Source organism: Saccharomyces kudriavzevii, assembly GCF_947243775.1.
Source record: "Saccharomyces kudriavzevii IFO 1802 strain IFO1802 genome assembly, chromosome: 15".
In the NCBI taxonomy this organism is placed as follows: domain Eukaryota; kingdom Fungi; phylum Ascomycota; class Saccharomycetes; order Saccharomycetales; family Saccharomycetaceae; genus Saccharomyces; species Saccharomyces kudriavzevii.
In genome coordinates this window covers 686,347-704,157 of record NC_079286.1, presented here as the reverse complement: position 1 = coordinate 704,157, position 17,811 = coordinate 686,347, and the positions used below count along the sequence as shown (strand labels likewise).

General features: G+C 39.5%; 8 protein-coding genes across 8 annotated transcripts; 4 read left to right on the top strand and 4 right to left on the bottom strand.

Annotated features, from left to right (window-relative positions):
- Positions 1 to 151: 151 nt before the first annotated feature.
- PTP2 (tyrosine protein phosphatase PTP2) lies at positions 152 to 2,410 on the bottom strand (the record flags this gene model as incomplete). The annotated part of the gene is made up of 1 exon (XM_056231385.1): positions 152 to 2,410. One exon carries the CDS (start codon positions 2,408 to 2,410, stop codon positions 152 to 154), a length of 2,259 nt encoding a protein of 752 aa, XP_056085208.1.
- Positions 2,411 to 2,865: 455 nt separating this feature from the next.
- On the top strand, positions 2,866 to 6,315 carry RET1 (DNA-directed RNA polymerase III core subunit RET1; the record flags this gene model as incomplete). Its single annotated transcript, XM_056231384.1, has 1 exon — positions 2,866 to 6,315. One exon carries the CDS (start codon positions 2,866 to 2,868, stop codon positions 6,313 to 6,315), a length of 3,450 nt encoding a protein of 1,149 aa, XP_056085207.1.
- Positions 6,316 to 6,729: 414 nt separating this feature from the next.
- NOC2 (mRNA-binding ribosome synthesis protein NOC2) lies at positions 6,730 to 8,850 on the bottom strand (the record flags this gene model as incomplete). The annotated part of the gene is made up of 1 exon (XM_056231383.1): positions 6,730 to 8,850. The coding sequence occupies one exon, from the start codon at positions 8,848 to 8,850 to the stop codon at positions 6,730 to 6,732; it is 2,121 nt and encodes a 706-aa protein (XP_056085206.1).
- A 285-nt stretch (positions 8,851 to 9,135) lies between these two features.
- On the top strand, positions 9,136 to 10,827 carry GEP3 (Gep3p; the record flags this gene model as incomplete). The annotated part of the gene is made up of 1 exon (XM_056231379.1): positions 9,136 to 10,827. The coding sequence occupies one exon, from the start codon at positions 9,136 to 9,138 to the stop codon at positions 10,825 to 10,827; it is 1,692 nt and encodes a 563-aa protein (XP_056085205.1).
- Positions 10,828 to 11,657: 830 nt separating this feature from the next.
- On the bottom strand, positions 11,658 to 13,487 carry DED1 (DEAD-box ATP-dependent RNA helicase DED1; the record flags this gene model as incomplete). The annotated part of the gene is made up of 1 exon (XM_056231378.1): positions 11,658 to 13,487. The coding sequence occupies one exon, from the start codon at positions 13,485 to 13,487 to the stop codon at positions 11,658 to 11,660; it is 1,830 nt and encodes a 609-aa protein (XP_056085204.1).
- Positions 13,488 to 13,742: 255 nt separating this feature from the next.
- Positions 13,743 to 14,405, bottom strand: HIS3 (imidazoleglycerol-phosphate dehydratase HIS3; the record flags this gene model as incomplete). The annotated part of the gene is made up of 1 exon (XM_056231377.1): positions 13,743 to 14,405. One exon carries the CDS (start codon positions 14,403 to 14,405, stop codon positions 13,743 to 13,745), a length of 663 nt encoding a protein of 220 aa, XP_056085203.1.
- Positions 14,406 to 14,633: 228 nt separating this feature from the next.
- Positions 14,634 to 15,869, top strand: MRM1 (Mrm1p; the record flags this gene model as incomplete). The annotated part of the gene is made up of 1 exon (XM_056231376.1): positions 14,634 to 15,869. The coding sequence occupies one exon, from the start codon at positions 14,634 to 14,636 to the stop codon at positions 15,867 to 15,869; it is 1,236 nt and encodes a 411-aa protein (XP_056085202.1).
- Positions 15,870 to 16,226: 357 nt separating this feature from the next.
- BFR1 (Bfr1p) lies at positions 16,227 to 17,639 on the top strand (the record flags this gene model as incomplete). Its single annotated transcript, XM_056231375.1, has 1 exon — positions 16,227 to 17,639. The coding sequence occupies one exon, from the start codon at positions 16,227 to 16,229 to the stop codon at positions 17,637 to 17,639; it is 1,413 nt and encodes a 470-aa protein (XP_056085201.1).
- Between the last annotated feature and the right edge of the window lie 172 nt (positions 17,640 to 17,811).

The following is a 17,811-nucleotide window of genomic DNA, read 5'->3' as shown; positions in this document are numbered from 1 at the left end:
TATAAAAAAAGGCTGTAATTCTTTTCCTAGAGAATTCTTAATTTTCTTTTTATTTTGTTTGATATATCTATATAATGAAATGAAATGCAACGAGAGAAAGTATATAATTTATCGAAAAATAAAGTGACTGTGTTATCTGAAAAGAACAATTTTATAAAGAAGGCAGCCCATGTTTCATCTGCTTTTTCAGTGCAAAGTAGTTTAACAATGCCTCATAACAAGCGATATATTGGGTTAAGTTCTGAACCATTGAAATCCTCTGCTTTCTTAGTTCATTGACGATAATAAAGATAAGATCTTGAGGCATATTCCAGACGTCAATCTTGTTTGAACGGTTTGTTGCCGATGAAAGTATGCTGAGCAAAAAATCCAATGTAACGAAAACACCGGTTCTTCCACACCCTGCTGAACAATGAACTAATAATGGCGATGAGTCAATTGTATCGAGACGCAAATCGGCATTTTTATCATCTACCAAGTCAGGTTTGCAAATGTCCTTTTGGAGGCTTCTAATGAAATTTTGTGGATTGAACAATAAAGAGTTTTTGATCTTGTGTAATTTAATGATGTCATTTATATCCACGCCACAAGAATCTAACCATTTCTTGTACTGTAATTGATAGACAATAAACGGCTCGGATGCAGTCGCAGCGATGACAACTGTGTCATCGTTATGATTATCGTCATTACCATGCTTGATGTTATCATTTTTTGGGGTTGATTTTGTAACCTGAAAGACCCTAAGTACGCACCCATCAATACTGCAAATATTCTCCCACGTATTTTGCAGTTTGATAGCGTGGTTAGAGCATGATGAATTATTCCAATATATATCCCATTTTCTTAAGTTCAACTCATCGTCAGAATTCAGTGATACTATTATTCTAACATTGTTTAGGGTTATAACCTTCCAAAAATCATCCATTGTGGAGGGTAGCGGAGCTTGAGTGGCAATGTACTTGAAATCAGGATTTATTTGCGATAGCTTTAGATAGTTTGCGTTGATATAGTCGTTCGATTTGCAGTAATTGTTATTTGAATCTATAGGACACATCGGGAAAGATTCATCTGGCTTTGTTTCAGTCGCAGATACGTCAGTGGCTTTTGGTGGTTTGGGAGAGTGGGGTAGTTTAACTCTTGAATGTTCATAAGGTAAGATATTAGAATATCTATTTTTGGTGAAGGATTGAATTCCTTCCGTGAGTTCGTAGTCATTTATTGGTGTCATTATGGTGTCATCAGAAGATAATGGTGATGGTGATGAAGATGTGTTGATTTTGGGTATGATTAACTTTAGATTTTGATTGTTTTGCATATCACCTTTCACAGAGTTTTTATACTGTCTTTGCAAACTCGTTAAGGAATATAATTTCGAGTTGTCTACAAGTTGTGATGTATTTGGTTGTTGTGGTTGCTGCTTTTGTTGTAAGGAAGGCATCTTCTTACATTTTAGACATTTTTCAAGCCTTTGCATTTCAAAATTTTCTAAAGTTTCAAAATTATCAAAGATTTTCTTTAAAATTCCCTTTTCGTTTTCTTTTATTGAGTAAAACTTAAGCCAGTTAGGCAAAATCGGATCATTAGAAACTATATCTGTGGGTATGTTGAACTGAAAAAACTTCTGTAAAGAATTTGGTGAATAATGAATAAGGTCCTTTTTTAAAGATTGTAAAAATATTTTATTCGAATCATTAGGCGGAGGTATATTTATTCTCAAATTTAAAGTTGAGCTTGAGCGTAAATGTAGCTTCAAGTTCAAATCTAATTTGGGCATGATGCAGTTTTTTTTGTTTTTCCCCAAGGAAGATACTTTACTGTCATTCAAGGAGCCTTCGAAAAGGAAGAATTTTGGGTAAGGTGACGGGAAAAAACGATAGATGAACTTTTCGAACTTCTCTATGAGACAAAAAGTTGTTTTCAAACAACTTGAAATCTTACTAATTGAATCGTTGAAAATGAAAACGTCATAGGTTTTGATTATCTTAGTGAACTCGATATATTTCTCTTCAGAACCAAGGTAGTTCTTTAGTAAACTCTCGAACGGGTAGTTCGACCTTTTCACCAATGTGCTGGGGAGTGGTAGCGGCAAAACCGTGATATCTCTGGCATTTGTATTATCTATATATGAGGTAGCCCTCGGGCCAGTGGATAGATCCAGCAGCAGCACGTTCGTATGTCTATTAAAGTTATTACGGCGCATGCTGATGTCGTCCAAATCTTTGCATGGCTTAATGGAGTTTTGTGGAATATTAGACAAGTTTATGGTTTCACCTCTATACACAGGCATTTGACCAGGCGTTTTAGCTTGCTCGACTTGTATGTGGCTCTTTTCCGATATGACACGGGATGACATTCTGTTACCGTCACTGTCTCTTTTGCCACTACGATACTGCTGTGCTATGCGTTCCATCAATAACAACGTCGATCCTATTTTCTGTACGCTATTAATAGCACTGAGTCGGACCTGAGCTTCCAAATTGAGCGAAAAGGGCTGTGCGGAGCGAAAGAGGGGAACCGGAAGTAATATTGAGTAATTTCGTCTTTCTTGGCAAGATTGGCAGTGAGATACTCAGAGAAAGATGATGAAGTGAAATTGAAATATTTTGAAGATGTTTGTATGCATATATTTCTATATTTTTCCTTATTCACAAGTTTGCTACTTATAAATATATAAATAGTCCTAAGAAGTAAGCGAGTCTTTTCCAGATCATGCCCGACGGAGATTGGAATTGTAAGATGAGCTGAAAATTTTTCGATCTGCACTCAAGTGATGAAATATGGATGGTGTAGAAAGGAAGTAAAGGGTGTCTAGAGTGTCGATAAATTGTGTTTCCTGACGACTGGAAGCTGAGTGTTTGCTAAAAGATGGTTGCTGCGACGAAAAGACGGAAAACGCATGTCCATAAACATGTGAAAGACGAAGCGTTTGATGATCTATTGAAACCAGTGTATAAAGGTAAGAAGCTAACTGACGAGATCAATACCGCTCAGGATAAGTGGCATCTTTTACCTGCATTCTTAAAAGTTAAAGGGTTAGTCAAGCAACATCTTGACTCGTTCAACTATTTTGTTGATACCGATTTAAAGAAAATTATAAAGGCAAATCAGCTAATTCTAAGTGATGTTGATCCAGAATTTTATTTGAAATATATCGATATTAGAGTAGGGAAGAAATCTTCTTCTTCGACGAAGGACTATTTGACACCTCCTCATGAGTGTAGACTTAGAGACATGACGTACTCTGCGCCCATCTATGTGGATATAGAATATACCAGAGGTAGGAATATTATTATGCATAAAGACGTGGAAATTGGTAGGATGCCCATCATGTTAAGATCTAATAAATGTATTCTTTATGACGCCGATGAATCAAAAATGGCCAAATTGAATGAGTGCCCGCTGGATCCAGGTGGTTATTTCATCGTTAATGGTACTGAAAAGGTTATTCTTGTTCAAGAACAATTATCCAAAAATCGTATCATTGTAGAAGCAGATGAGAAAAAAGGCATTGTCCAGGCGTCTGTCACCTCCTCGACCCATGAAAGAAAATCCAAGACTTATGTCATCACCAAGAATGGCAAAATCTATCTAAAGCATAACTCCATCGCTGAGGAAATCCCCATTGCCATTGTCCTGAAAGCTTGTGGCATTTTGTCAGATTTGGAAATTATGCAATTGGTTTGCGGTAACGATAGTAGCTACCAAGATATCTTCGCTGTCAATCTAGAAGAATCCTCAAAATTAGATATTTATACACAACAGCAAGCCTTAGAATATATTGGCGCGAAAGTGAAGACGATGAGGAGACAAAAACTGACTATCCTGCAAGAAGGTGTAGAAGCCATTGCCACTACAGTCATTGCACATTTGACCGTGGAGGCCCTTGACTTCAGAGAAAAGGCTTTATATATTGCAATGATGACTCGGAGAGTGGTAATGGCAATGTATAACCCCAAAATGATTGATGATAGAGATTATGTTGGTAATAAGCGTCTTGAACTGGCTGGCCAATTGATTTCTTTATTGTTTGAAGATTTGTTCAAAAAATTTAATAATGATTTTAAACTAAGTATTGATAAAGTCTTGAAGAAACCAAATAGGGCGATGGAATACGATGCATTGCTGTCCATTAACGTGCATTCGAATAATATTACCAGTGGACTAAACAGAGCTATTTCAACAGGCAACTGGTCCCTTAAGAGATTTAAGATGGAAAGGGCGGGTGTTACACATGTTCTTTCGAGACTATCTTATATCTCCGCACTGGGTATGATGACGAGAATTTCATCTCAGTTTGAAAAATCAAGAAAGGTGTCCGGCCCAAGAGCGTTGCAACCTTCCCAATTTGGTATGCTTTGTACTGCTGATACTCCAGAAGGTGAAGCTTGTGGTCTAGTGAAAAATTTAGCATTAATGACACATATTACTACAGATGACGAAGAAGAGCCTATAAAAAAATTATGCTATGTCCTTGGTGTAGAAGATATAACATTGATTGATAGTGCATCCTTGCATTTGAACTATGGTGTTTATCTTAATGGTACCTTGATTGGTTCAATTAGGTTCCCAATAAAATTTGTCACTCAGTTCAGAAATTTAAGGAGAACGGGTAAAGTGTCAGAGTTTATCTCAATTTATTCGAACTCTCACCAAATGGCAGTTCATATTGCTACCGATGGTGGTAGAATTTGTAGGCCTTTGATCATTGTTTCAAGTGGAGAATCTCGCGTTAAAGACACCCATTTACGTCAGTTACTGGATGGTAAATTAGATTTTGACGATTTTTTGAAGCTTGGGTTAGTGGAATATTTAGATGTCAATGAAGAAAACGATTCTTACATTGCATTGTATGAAAAGGACATTGTTCCTTCAATGACACATTTGGAAATAGAGCCATTCACCATTTTAGGTGCCGTTGCTGGTTTAATTCCATATCCGCATCATAATCAATCTCCACGTAACACATATCAATGTGCGATGGGGAAGCAAGCCATTGGTGCAATCGCATACAATCAATTCAAGAGGATAGATACGTTACTATACTTGATGACTTATCCACAACAGCCAATGGTCAAAACTAAAACTATTGAGCTGATAGATTATGATAAGTTGCCTGCTGGGCAAAACGCTACGGTTGCCGTCATGTCATATTCTGGTTATGATATCGAAGATGCCCTAGTCCTAAATAAGTCGTCCATTGATAGAGGCTTCGGTCGTTGCGAAACTCGTAGGAAGACAACCACTGTTTTGAAAAGATATGCAAACCATACTCAAGATATCATCGGTGGTATGCGTGTTGACGAAAATGGTGAACCTATATGGCAGCACCAATCTCTGGGTCCTGATGGTCTGGGTGAAGTGGGTATGAAAGTCCAGAGTGGTCAAATTTATATCAACAAATCTGTTCCAACTAATTCTGCAGACGCGCCAAACCCAAATATTGTGAACGTTCAAACCCAGTATAGAGAAGCTCCGGTCATATATAGAGGTCCTGAGCCTTCCCATATCGACCAAGTCATGATGTCAGTTTCTGATAATGATCAAGCGTTGATCAAAGTTCTTTTGAGACAAAGCAGAAGACCAGAATTGGGTGATAAATTTTCTTCTAGACATGGTCAAAAGGGTGTTTGCGGTATTATCGTCAAGCAAGAGGATATGCCTTTTAACGATCAAGGTATAGTTCCAGATATTATCATGAATCCTCACGGTTTCCCATCCCGTATGACTGTGGGTAAAATGATTGAGTTAATATCTGGTAAAGCTGGTGTGATGAATGGTACTCTAGAATACGGTACGTGTTTTGGAGGTTCTAAACTGGAAGATATGTCCAAGATTCTAGTTGATCAAGGTTTCAATTACTCTGGTAAAGACATGTTATACTCGGGTATAACAGGTGAGTGTTTACAGGCTTATATCTTCTTTGGCCCAATTTACTATCAAAAACTGAAGCATATGGTTCTAGATAAGATGCATGCAAGAGCTCGTGGTCCAAGAGCTGTATTGACACGTCAACCGACTGAAGGTAGATCTAGAGATGGTGGTCTAAGACTTGGTGAAATGGAAAGAGATTGTGTGATTGCCTATGGCGCTTCCCAATTACTGTTGGAAAGATTAATGATCAGTTCAGATGCGTTTGAGGTTGATGTCTGCGATAAGTGTGGGTTAATGGGCTACAGTGGTTGGTGTACAACTTGTAAAAGTGCAGAAAATATTATAAAAATGACGATTCCATATGCAGCAAAACTGTTATTCCAGGAATTACTATCAATGAACATTGCCCCAAGATTAAGGCTGGAAGACATATTTCAGCAATAAAAGGTTCTCGTCGCACTAGATTTTGTCTCATAACGATTACATCTCTTTATGCGGAACTTTTAAAATGCATACCGAATATATAGACTTTATATCATATTATTTTCAGTGTTGATCTTCGTCGCATATCTTCTTATGGACTAATGTTTTGTTCTCTTAGAATTGCATTTTTTCGCGCTAATCTTAAAAGAAGCCAAATATGAAATTTTCATATTTAAGAACTGATGTGGTGGTTTAGGAAGAGACAGAACATATAGCCTTTACCAAGTTTTTTTTGCTCAACTAAGAAAGATTAGCCTGAGAGAGAGTCGAAGTAGACATATATTATATTTACTTTGGGAAGTTCTTGTTTAATTTACATAGTTTATAGATTTGAATACTTGAAGTTAAAGAGCGGAGAATTAAATCATTCCATTCTTAGGCATCTGACATTTCAACGTCTTCGTTGTCATCACTTTCGAGACCATTCAGTTGTTTCGCTTCTTCAATTTCTCTTTCTTTGTCTTGTTCTTCCAAACTTTCTCTCATTAATCTATCCTTCTCCTCCTTGACTTCACGTTGCACAATGACATAAGAGCCTAAAGGTGTCTTCTCCCAAGTTACGTCATTTAAGAATTTTGAAACTTCGGATTTATTCGTAGGCCCAAATTCAACGTCGGATCTTTTGTCTTGAATGAAGGAGCTATTTTGGTTCAATTTTTCGATAATAACTGATAAGCGTTTGTTAAATTTCACGTTAGCTGAAGTCTTAATGTAACGACGTAAGGAGATGATAACCGGTGTTACAAGTTCGGGAAATGCAATATTTTTACAGTAGAGAGCAAAGTAATCGCCCAATAAGTCGACAAATTGTTCTGATAAACCCTCTTGATATACTTTGGTATTTAAGTAAGCTTGTGTACATTTGATGTTGTGATCAAAATCAAAGGCAGCCAAATTGGGGCTCTTCTTAGGTGCCTTCGAAAAAGCCGTTGAGATTAGAATTTCAGAAAGTAGAGGGTACACAGGGATGAAAACACCACTATTTTGAGAAAGTCTAATGAGCGATTTGATCAGGTAAAACCTTAAGGGGAAAAATTGAGGTGTTGGAATCAATCTGATTACACCCAAAGTTACTTGAACCAATGGATAAATTAATTGTCTTAATGGAGATTCCTTGCCATTTTCCTTTTCTGGTTGACAAGCAAATGATAAAACACGAGACCAGAAATCTAAGGAATGACAAAACTGCCAGTTGTAAACAATCTTATAAGCTTCAGCAGAATTAACTTTGCTGGATTTTTTAGTTGTTGCATTCATTGTGTTTCTTAAATGGATGGCCAATTGCCTGATATATTCAAACCCAATCTGGTAACCCACAACTTCATCAATACCGAACAATTCAGCAGCTGAATTTTTTTGGAAATTGATCAAAGGCATGGAACGCATGTTAGTTTTACGACAACTTTTGATAAAAGTAGAGTAAGTGGTTTTCAGAATCGTTTCCAGCATAGATTTTTTGAATTCCTTGGTAGTATTGATCAAGAAGGCAAAGGAAGCTATTTGCGTTTGCAAATCTCTTGTTGTAGACCATACGTCAACGACTGATTTAATGAGCTCCTTCAAGATTCTTCTATATGACAAAAGGTAAGGCATCAATTCGTTGACAGAATGAAGGACCAAAGCAGCTGTTTCAGTGTTGGTAATATCGTTCAACAAGATCAACAAAGAGCCAGCGTGCGATTTGACAATGGACGACATTCTGGATACGTTACCCCCATTTGGTAAGGTTCTTGAACCTTTGACAATCTTGTATGGGGCCATCTTTTGAATCACTTGTGGTACATCCTTCAAGACGACGAACATCAGTTCGTGGAATGCTTTTTCATCAGTAATAGCATATTTATAATCTTCAATATTTTCTTCTTTATTCAAATTTACAGCGACCTTAAAAGCACTGACTATGTTTCTTAACAGTTTTAAGTTTGGCGAGTCATGCAATTGCTTTTTCCATTTTCTAACCAACTTGAGAGAAAGCGCAATTTTTTCGACTTCACGCTCAACCTGTTCTGATTTCTCAGCAACGTTTTCGTCTGCTTTAGCGTCTTCATCTTCGCCATTAATTTCATCTAATGGATTGCTTCCCCCAAAATCCAACAAATCTTTATCATTTTCCTCCAAATACTTATAGAATTCCGGGTCCTTTTCAGCTAACTTTGCCATACTTTGCCCCATGTCCTCCTCCTCTTCGGAAGATGAATCCTCGTCTGGTTGTTTCTTGACAACTTTTTTTTTCAATTTCTTATTCTCTTTTGGAATTTCAATACCCTTCTCAAAAAAATTTTCGACGGACATATCCTTAAAAACTTCCTCCTTGACAGCTTTCTTTAATTGCTGTTGTTCTCTAGTACCAGCAGCATCGGCTTTCTGTTCATCAGTTTTGTTGCCACGACGACCTTGGATTCTCTTCTTTTGGATCTTTTCCTTTCTTCTTTGGTCTAGGGTGTGTTTCAAGTGTTTTGATTGAAACTTCTTTGTGGATTTAGAAACCTTACCCATCTCTAGTTAGTCTGTTACTGGCTTTCTAGATCTGTCTTCTCTGAATAAAGTTTTTCATTACTGTAAAATGCATGTACAAAAAAGTGTATATCTCTATTATCTAAAGACTTTCATGCTCATCTCATCGGGAAAAAAAAGTACAGAAAATTTTTCAAAACTCGTCAGATATGATATGCCATTCCACACATGATCAGTATTAGGACTGTCATCTGTAGCATAGTAATAACTGTAAAATACCCTTCCTGGTGTTTCGCCCGGTTGTTCCAGGTTATTGAATTGCCTGTAATGTTGAAGCTGAGGCATGCTTTTCGAGGAGTGCGTCAATTTTCAGGTACTGTAATAGCAAAAGTGAAATGTGCGTCATGTTCCATTAAACTACAAGATCAGGACTCCAGTAAACCAGGATACTATACGGAGCCAAAGAAGCCGCTCAGCCCAAGATCGAAACCTGATATTCAAAACCTGAAGTATCTGCTGTTCAGTCAAGATATACAGATCTCAAAACAAGCGGCTCAACATGATTCAGATCAAACTACCTGTACAAATATTGAAAATGCGAAAACCGAAGTGTCATCGAGAGTGATTTGCAAAAGGTGCAGCGACGCTCTTCACCAAAATATCTATAAGTCTGAGGAGTTTCCTGCGAGTACACTAAATGATGTTTTAAACTACGTTCCTAAGAACTCATATGTTATGCATGTTGTTCCCTTTGCAGAGTTTCCTTTGCATTTAAACCCTAGTATTCTGAAAAATGATAAATTAGACACCACATTGGTGTTGACGAAGAGCGATCAACTGTTTGAAGATAAAATCTCTGTTAGCAAAAAGGTCCCTATGTTCATGAAGCAGTTTTTGAAATTTACTTTGAGAATTGACTCAAATAAGACATTTGCCATATCTGCCATGAAAAACTGGAACGTTTCCATGTTTTACAACTACTTTAAAAACTACACATATCTATTGGGCAATCCCAATGCTGGGAAATCGACTTTGATTAACTCCCTTCTACAAAAATACCTTGGATATAAGGTTAAAATTAATTCTGCCGGGGAAATCAATTTGCCCTCCAAAGAAACGATGCAAGAGGCTTTCACTAACCCGAAGAATTTTTTGAAGATTCAGGCTGCAGGCGTATCACATATTCCCAACTTAACTAGATCCGCGCAGGCTTACCAAGTGGGCAATAAGATTCTTTTTGATCTGCCGGGCTATTCTACGTCTAAATCTGAATTACGCTTAGAAGAAATAATCGACAAGGACTGGCTTCAAGGGCTACGAAAAACAAACTTGTTCAATCATAGGCGTATGAAACAAAAAAATTACGAGTCCATGAAGGGCACTTCGCAAGGCGGTTGTTACACCGTGGGAGGCATTTTCTACTTGGTGCCTCCAAAAGGATCCATAAATCAAATAGTGAAATACATACCGGGTCCATCGGCAACATTCAAAAACGTTGAAAAAGGTATTGAGGTATTCCGCTCGTGTACCTCGTCGTCAGGGACTCATCCTTTATCACAGTATTGCGGAATTAGAAGCGTGTTATCTGACAAGGATCAATACAGAAGGTATGCAATCCCACCTTTTGTTGGGAGTATAGAGATTGTATTGAAAGATATAGGATATTTTTTACTGCGGACAACAGGAAGGTATGAATTCAAAGGACTTCATGAAATATGGGTGCCACGGGGTATTGAGGTGTGCATCAGAGAACCGCTAGAAAAATTGATTGAATCCAACTACAAACGTTATATGGAAACTGGTGGTAAAGAACCAGTATGTCCTAGAGACAGGCCTGTTATCAGCTCCTTGTATGAGATTGCCCAAAATGAAACCGATGTTTTGAACACAGTCAAACAACTGTATCTAAAAACCACAGAAAAAGATTTATCAGCCAGAAGATTTGTCGAAGATGATCCTTACGACGTGGTCCAAGACCCAGAAAACAAAAAAAATGCATACTGGTATTACCAATGGTGAGAATACACTGTTCTCTTGAGAGTGAATGATACGTAGTAACACATGTAAATATAAGAATTGGGAGACCTTTTCAAGTAACCCAAATGTAAAAAGGAATATACAGGAAATAAAGCAATAGAAAGTATTATGAATTATACTGTTGATGTTTATTCTATCTACAAAACACAAATAAAATTATAGAATAAGACCATTCAATAAAAAAAGGCCTTAAATCGAAAAAATGGGGAGAAAAAAATGTAGGAAGGAAATGAATACTATTGTACAATGGTACTGTGAACAGTAAGAATATTTTCGTAAGGTAAAAAGTAACAATAACAAACAAAAAAGGTCAAACAACACTGTTCAAAATAAAGTTTCTACTCAAAAAAAAATGAAAATAGGGAAAAAATGTAATAATCAGTTTAATGAATAGATTGGTTAAAGCAATTAAGCAAGTGTGTGGAAAAAATGGTAAAAGTGGGTAATAATTCCGTCATCCTTTCTTGGAAAGATGCAAATCTTAATTGCTTATATTCATAGTGAAATCTTTAGTTTTAGTTAATATTAGCAAAGGCATTCTATAGTACAATTGTAAAATAATATTAGAACCATGAAAAAAAGACAAATAATAATCAGTGGATAAAAGGTGAGAGTAAAATAAAGAGTGGAAAAAAAAAAAGTAACGGGCAAATGGCTCCCAAAATGAGAAAAAACATATGGGGTCAACCAACGGTTAGAGAGAAACAAACAACACAGTATTTTCAGGACTTGGTTAAAAAAGGTAATTGGAGAAAGAAAATAAAAAGCATACCAGGAAGGAAAACAAACCTCCATCCTAGTATATCAGTAAATCACCACCAAGAAGAGTTGTTTGAAGAACTACCGCTGTTACCCCAGCCAGAGGACTTGTTATCGCTGCCCCAGCCGCTACCGCCTCTAATCGAGCTATCTTTGCCTTTTGAAGCACCCCAGCCGCCTGCACTAGCGCCGCCAGTCTTACGGTAATCTCTGTTGTTGTTGCGACCGAAACCACCTCTACGACTGTTGCTTCTACTACCAGGAGCACTCATCATAGCGTCTTTCAAAAACGATGGGACCTCTTGGTTAGCTTCAGTCAAGATTTCGTGCAATCCTTTGACAATGTTACCGTTTTCACTATTGAAGAAGGCGGTAGCAACACCGGTGTTACCGGCACGACCAGTTCTACCGATTCTATGGACGTAATCATCGACATCACTTGGCAAGTCATAGTTAATAACGTGTGTGACGTTTGGAATATCTAAACCTCTAGCAGCAACGGCTGTAGCAACCAACAAACTAGCGGTACCAGATCTGAAGGCTGCCAAGGCGCGTTCTCTTTCAGATTGAGTACGGTCACCATGAATTGCAGTAGCTCTAAAGTTTTGCATGATCAAGAAATCTGTCAATTGGTCGGCCATCCTCTTAGTTTCGACAAAGATCAAAGTCAAACCATCGGTAGAGGCAGACAATAGATCTAATAAGGCAGATTTCTTGTCTTGGTTTTCAACGTACAAAACCTTTTGGGTGATGTTTTCAGAAGTGGAACCAACCCTACCGACAGATAAGAAGATATAGTCGCTTAAGAAGTCACGGGCCAAATGTTGGATATCAGCGGGAAAAGTGGCTGAAAACATCAGGGTTTGTCTTGCACCGACGGGAGTCATGTCACAATCCTCGACGATGTGTCTAATTTGAGGTTCGAACCCCATATCCAACATTCTGTCAGCTTCATCTAAAACCAAGTACTTGACGTTGGACAAAGAAATCTTACCACGCTCTAACAAATCGTTCAAACGACCTGGAGTGGCGACCAAAAGGTCACAACCACGTTCAATTTCTCTTAGTTGGTTACCGATTGGAGAACCACCGTAAACGACGCAAGCCTTGACCCAAGATCTGTAAGTAAACTTCTTGGATTCGTCAAAGATTTGGGTCGCCAACTCTCTAGTTGGAGCCATGATAACGGCGGTTGGGTAGGCCTTTTTCTGGTAAAAGGAGCCTTGAGATTCTGGTTGAGGGGATGGACCGGTCTTGAAAGATTCGGACAAAACGGGGAATAAGAACCCACCGGTCTTACCGGAACCAGTTTGGGCACAGGCCATCAAGTCTCTACCGTTAGCAACAATAGGGACGGAGTACTTCTGCACTGGGGTTGGCTTGGTGAAACGAGCCAATTTGATGTTCTCCAATAGCAAACTGTCCAATGGAGGAGAAGTGAATTCCGCAATTGGTTCAGGAACGTCCTTACCAGAGGCGTCCACTGGTATATCGTCGTAGTTGTCGAAATTTATACCAGAAGACTGAAAGGTTGGATCCTCGGGGACACCAAATAGGGCGATCTCCGCCTTTTCGTTCTTGGGAGCTGGTACATGTTTTCCGTCGACCCATCTACCACCGGAACGTCCGTTGGATCTGCTGCCACCGTTGTTACCACCGAAGAACCCACCACTGCTGTAGCCACTGCTGCCACCGCCGCCACGACGGTTGTTACCTCCAAAGAAGCTGCCACCGCCACGGCCACCATCGTAGCCGCCGCCATTGCTATTGTTATAGTTATTTCTGGCACTTCTTGGTTTTCCTCTTAAGTGAGGAGGAACGTAACCATTTTCGTTGTTGTCGTTGATGCTTAAATTTTGCACTTGTTCGCTCAGTTCAGCCATAATATGAAATGCTTTGTTTGCTGTTCTTACTAAAACCTATTGCCACCTGTCACACAACTCTGTTTTTCCCGTTCCTCCATCTCTTTTATAATTTTTTCTCGAGTCAAGAGAAGAAAAAAGAAAAAAGCAGAAAGAAAAAAAAGGAAAGTGCGTGTCGTGCATAATGATACGTACATAGTGATCAAATGGCTTATTATTATACTGTATGATTATCTTATAGACGTGTTATATGGAGGTTATAAATAAGTGGCGCCGCTACATAAGGACACCTTTGGTGGAAGGTACGTCATTGGTACCATTGGGGGAGGTGGCCTCTCTGATGGCTACTGCGAGGGCCTTGAAGGCGCTCTCACTACGGTGATGGTCATTCTTGCCCCGCAGACAATCGACGTGCAGGGTGATTCTGCTGGCCTCTGCGAAACTCTCGAGGAAATGTGGGATCATCTCGCAGGAGAGGTCTCCTATCTTCTCCCTCTGTAAACCTAGCTCGATGACTGCGTACGGCCTGTTCGAAAGGTCCACCACAGCTCTGGAGAGCGCCTCATCCAAAGGTGCGAATCCTGATCCGAACCGTTTCACCCCACGGACAGCCCCCAGGGCCTCTTTGAAAGCTTGTCCAAGGGCAATCCCACAGTCTTCAGTAGTGTGATGGTCGTCGATGTGCAGGTCGCCGATGCACTCAACTATCAACGACCAACCGGCATGCTTGGCCATGGCATGTATCATATGGTCCAAAAACCCCACACCTGTCTGGACGTTGATTACTTGCGATTGCGTGGCCTGTTCTGCTACTGGTTCTGACTCTTTTCCCGGGAATATCGAGTGTTGCAGTGCCAGTGGACCACCCTTCAGAGAAATCGCGATTTGAATCTTGGTTTCGTTAGTAATACGTTTTACTAGGGCCTTTTGTTCTGACATTCTTGCACACCTGTAACACCTTTGTTTAGTCTTGTACTTGTTCTCAAGAAAGCAAACTCTTATATAATATCTTGCATAATTGCATTGATAGTGCAAATCGCTAAAGAAAAAAAAAGAGTCATCCATCATCCATAGCTTGAAAAAAAAAAAACGAAAATCATTAGCGGAACATGAAAATTCATAGTGTGGTGGGTAGCAGCAGGCAAAAGCAGTGTAAAGGACTGTGGTATGACTTTTCTGGGTAATACAGTGTTCAAAAGGTATTTTGCAGTGGGGCCTAGCGCCCAGCAAGCCCTCAGGACGAGAACCAAGAAGTCGTCGTCTTTTGACAAGTTTTTCCCAAAACAGGGCAATGTCAGAAGGAAACAATGGGAAACGCTGAATGAGGACAAAGCCTCGTGGTTCAAGAGGAAGTATGCACACGTACATGCCCGGGAACAGGACCATGCAGCAGACCCATACGGCAAAAAGAAGGCCCACGTCGACAAGTTAAGGGAGGTCAAGATCCAGGAGAAACTAGACCAAAAAAGGCATAAAGCCAAGTTCCACAATAAGAACATCGTGCAGAGGCTCATGAACGACAACCCCATCCTGGAGTACGTCTACGGCACCAATAGTGTTTACGCAGCGTTGTTAAACCCGGGGAGAGGCTTCCATTCTCGAGTGCTATACCATGGCACTATACCAGGCAAAATCCTGCAGAAAATCGATGAAATGAAGATAACGACGGAGCTAGTAGACAAACACAAGCTAAACTTGTTGACCAATTACGGGGTTCACAATAACATCGCCCTCGAAACCAAGCCTTTGCTGCCTGCCGAGATTGCATATTTGGGCGACGTGGACGTCGCCTCTGTGGCATTAACCGTTTACGAGTTAGGCTTCAACAACGAGGACATTGCAAATACATTGCCCTATAGAGCAAGGGCAGGCTCCAAGAACTTCCCACTTGGGCTCTATCTGGACGAAATCACTGATCCGCACAACATTGGCGCTATAGTACGAAGCGCATATTTCCTAGGGGTGGACTTCATCGTGATGTCGAGGAAAAACTGTTCTCCCTTGACACCCGTGGTGTCTAAGACTAGCAGTGGAGCCCTGGAGCTTCTGCCGATTTTTTACGCTGATAAGCCGTTGGAGTTCTTTACCAAATCACAAGAAATGGGCGGCTGGACCTTTATCACAAGCCACTTGGGCAACGTGACCACTGAGAAGTACACGACAGGGAAGACCCTCGGCGTACACGATCTGCACGGTATGTGCGCTGAACGGCCGGTCGTGTTGGTGGTGGGTAACGAAAGCCAAGGCGTGAGGACTAATCTGAAGATGAGAAGTGACTTCTTTGTCGAGATCCCCTTTGCCGGCTCCGAGACCCACAATTGCTCGCCAGAGCCAATTGTAGATTCGCTGAACGTGAGTGTGGCTACTGCATTGTTAATAGATAATATCCTGACTTGTAAATAATCATCATATAGCAGCATATACCTTAACACACATATCGGGATACGAAAACTACTTACCCGCACAGTGGCGGTGAAAAAAAAAATTGATCTCGACGACGTTGAACACGTAATTCGTTATTTTATCTCGAACGGTTAAAAGCCAAATTGAGTCTCGCAATTGCTTTGTGGCATTGGACATAACGTTACAATACGACGGAGTCCGCTTTTTATTCTAGTTTCATCCTTTTTCCCCTCCATTTCTATTTTTCACTCTTTCCAGTCATTTTTTCCCTCAGTTTTATTTACATATTAAACTGATTTTCTTTTCCATCCTCTTACCAACGTAATAGCATATTTTCCAACAAACACAACCGCTACCATGTCCACCCAACAACACAAGTTCAAGCGTCCAGATGTCTCTGTTAGAGACAAGAAACTGGACACTCTTAACGTTCAATTGAAGAAAATCGATGTCGAAATTGGTTTGATCAGAAAGCAAATCGACCAACATCAGGTCAACGATACCACTCAGCACGAGCGCAAGCAGTTGCAAGACAAGAACAAAGAAATCATCAGGGTTCAAGCTGACTTGAAGAACCGTAGAAGCAATATTCACGATTCCATCAAGCAATTGGACGCTCAAATCAAGAGAAAAAACAACCAAATCGAGGAAAAACTGGGTAAAAAGGCAAAATTCTCCTCTACCGCGGAAGCAAAGCAAAGAATCAATGAAATCGAAGAATCTATTGCATCTGGTGACCTTTCTTTGGTTCAAGAAAAGCTATTGGTCAAGGAAATGCAGTCTTTAAACAAATTGATCAAGGATCTAGTCAACATTGAGCCAATTAGAAAGTCTGTCGATGCTGATAAGGCTAAGATCACTCAATTGAAGGAAGAATTGAACGGGTTGAATCCAAAGGAGGTTTCCAACCAATTTGAGGATAACCAGCAGAAACTGAACAACATTCATTCAAAGACTCAAGGCGTCTACGACAAGAGGCAAACTTTGTTCAATAAGCGTACTGCCTTGTACAAAAAACGTGACGAATTATACAGTCAAATCAGGCAAATCAGAGCTGACTTTGACAACGAATTCAAATCTTTCAAAGCCAAATTGGATAAGGAACGTTTGAAGCGTGAAGAGGATCACAAATTATCCAAATTATTGGAACAAAAAGATGTTGACATGGGTAAATTACAAGAAAAGCTGACTCATGCCAAAATTCCAGCCTTCACCTATGAAATTGGAGCTATCGAGAACTCTTTACTTGTTTTGGATCCAACATATGTGAAACCGAAGAAAAATATACTAGCTGAGTTAAGTGATACCGCTTTGGAAACCAAACCCGCCAGAAAAGTTGTAGCTGATGACTTGGTCTTGGTCAGCCCAAAAAAGGATGATTTTGTCAACGTTGCTCCATCCAAATCCAAGAAATACAAGAAGAAGAACCAACAAAAGAATACTGAAAATGAACAACCTGCCTCCGTTTTCAACAAAGCCGATGGAAAATTCACGTTGGAACCAACATTGATTGCTACTTTGGCCGAATTGGATGTCACTGTTCCAATCAACAATGACGATGTCAAGATCACTATTGAGCAATTGAAGAAGAAACATGAAGAGCTTTTGTCTAAGCAAGAAGAACAAACAAACCAAAACATTGAATCTGTCGAAAAAGAAATTGAAAATTTGAACCTGGACTACTCCAATAAAGAACAACAAGTAAAGAAGGAATTGGAAGAAAAAAGATTGAAAGAACAGGAAGAATCTGAAAAAGATAAGGAAAACTGAAGAAACTAAAAGGATTTCCTCTAAGCTTTTTCTTCATTACGTAAAAAAATGGTTAAGCTAATGTTCTTGTCTGAAGTATCACTATTATGCTGCACCATTTGATTTTCAAAAGTGCACTTTTCCTATATATCTTTGCCTATGTGTATATAGTATTAATAGCTTAGATTATTTC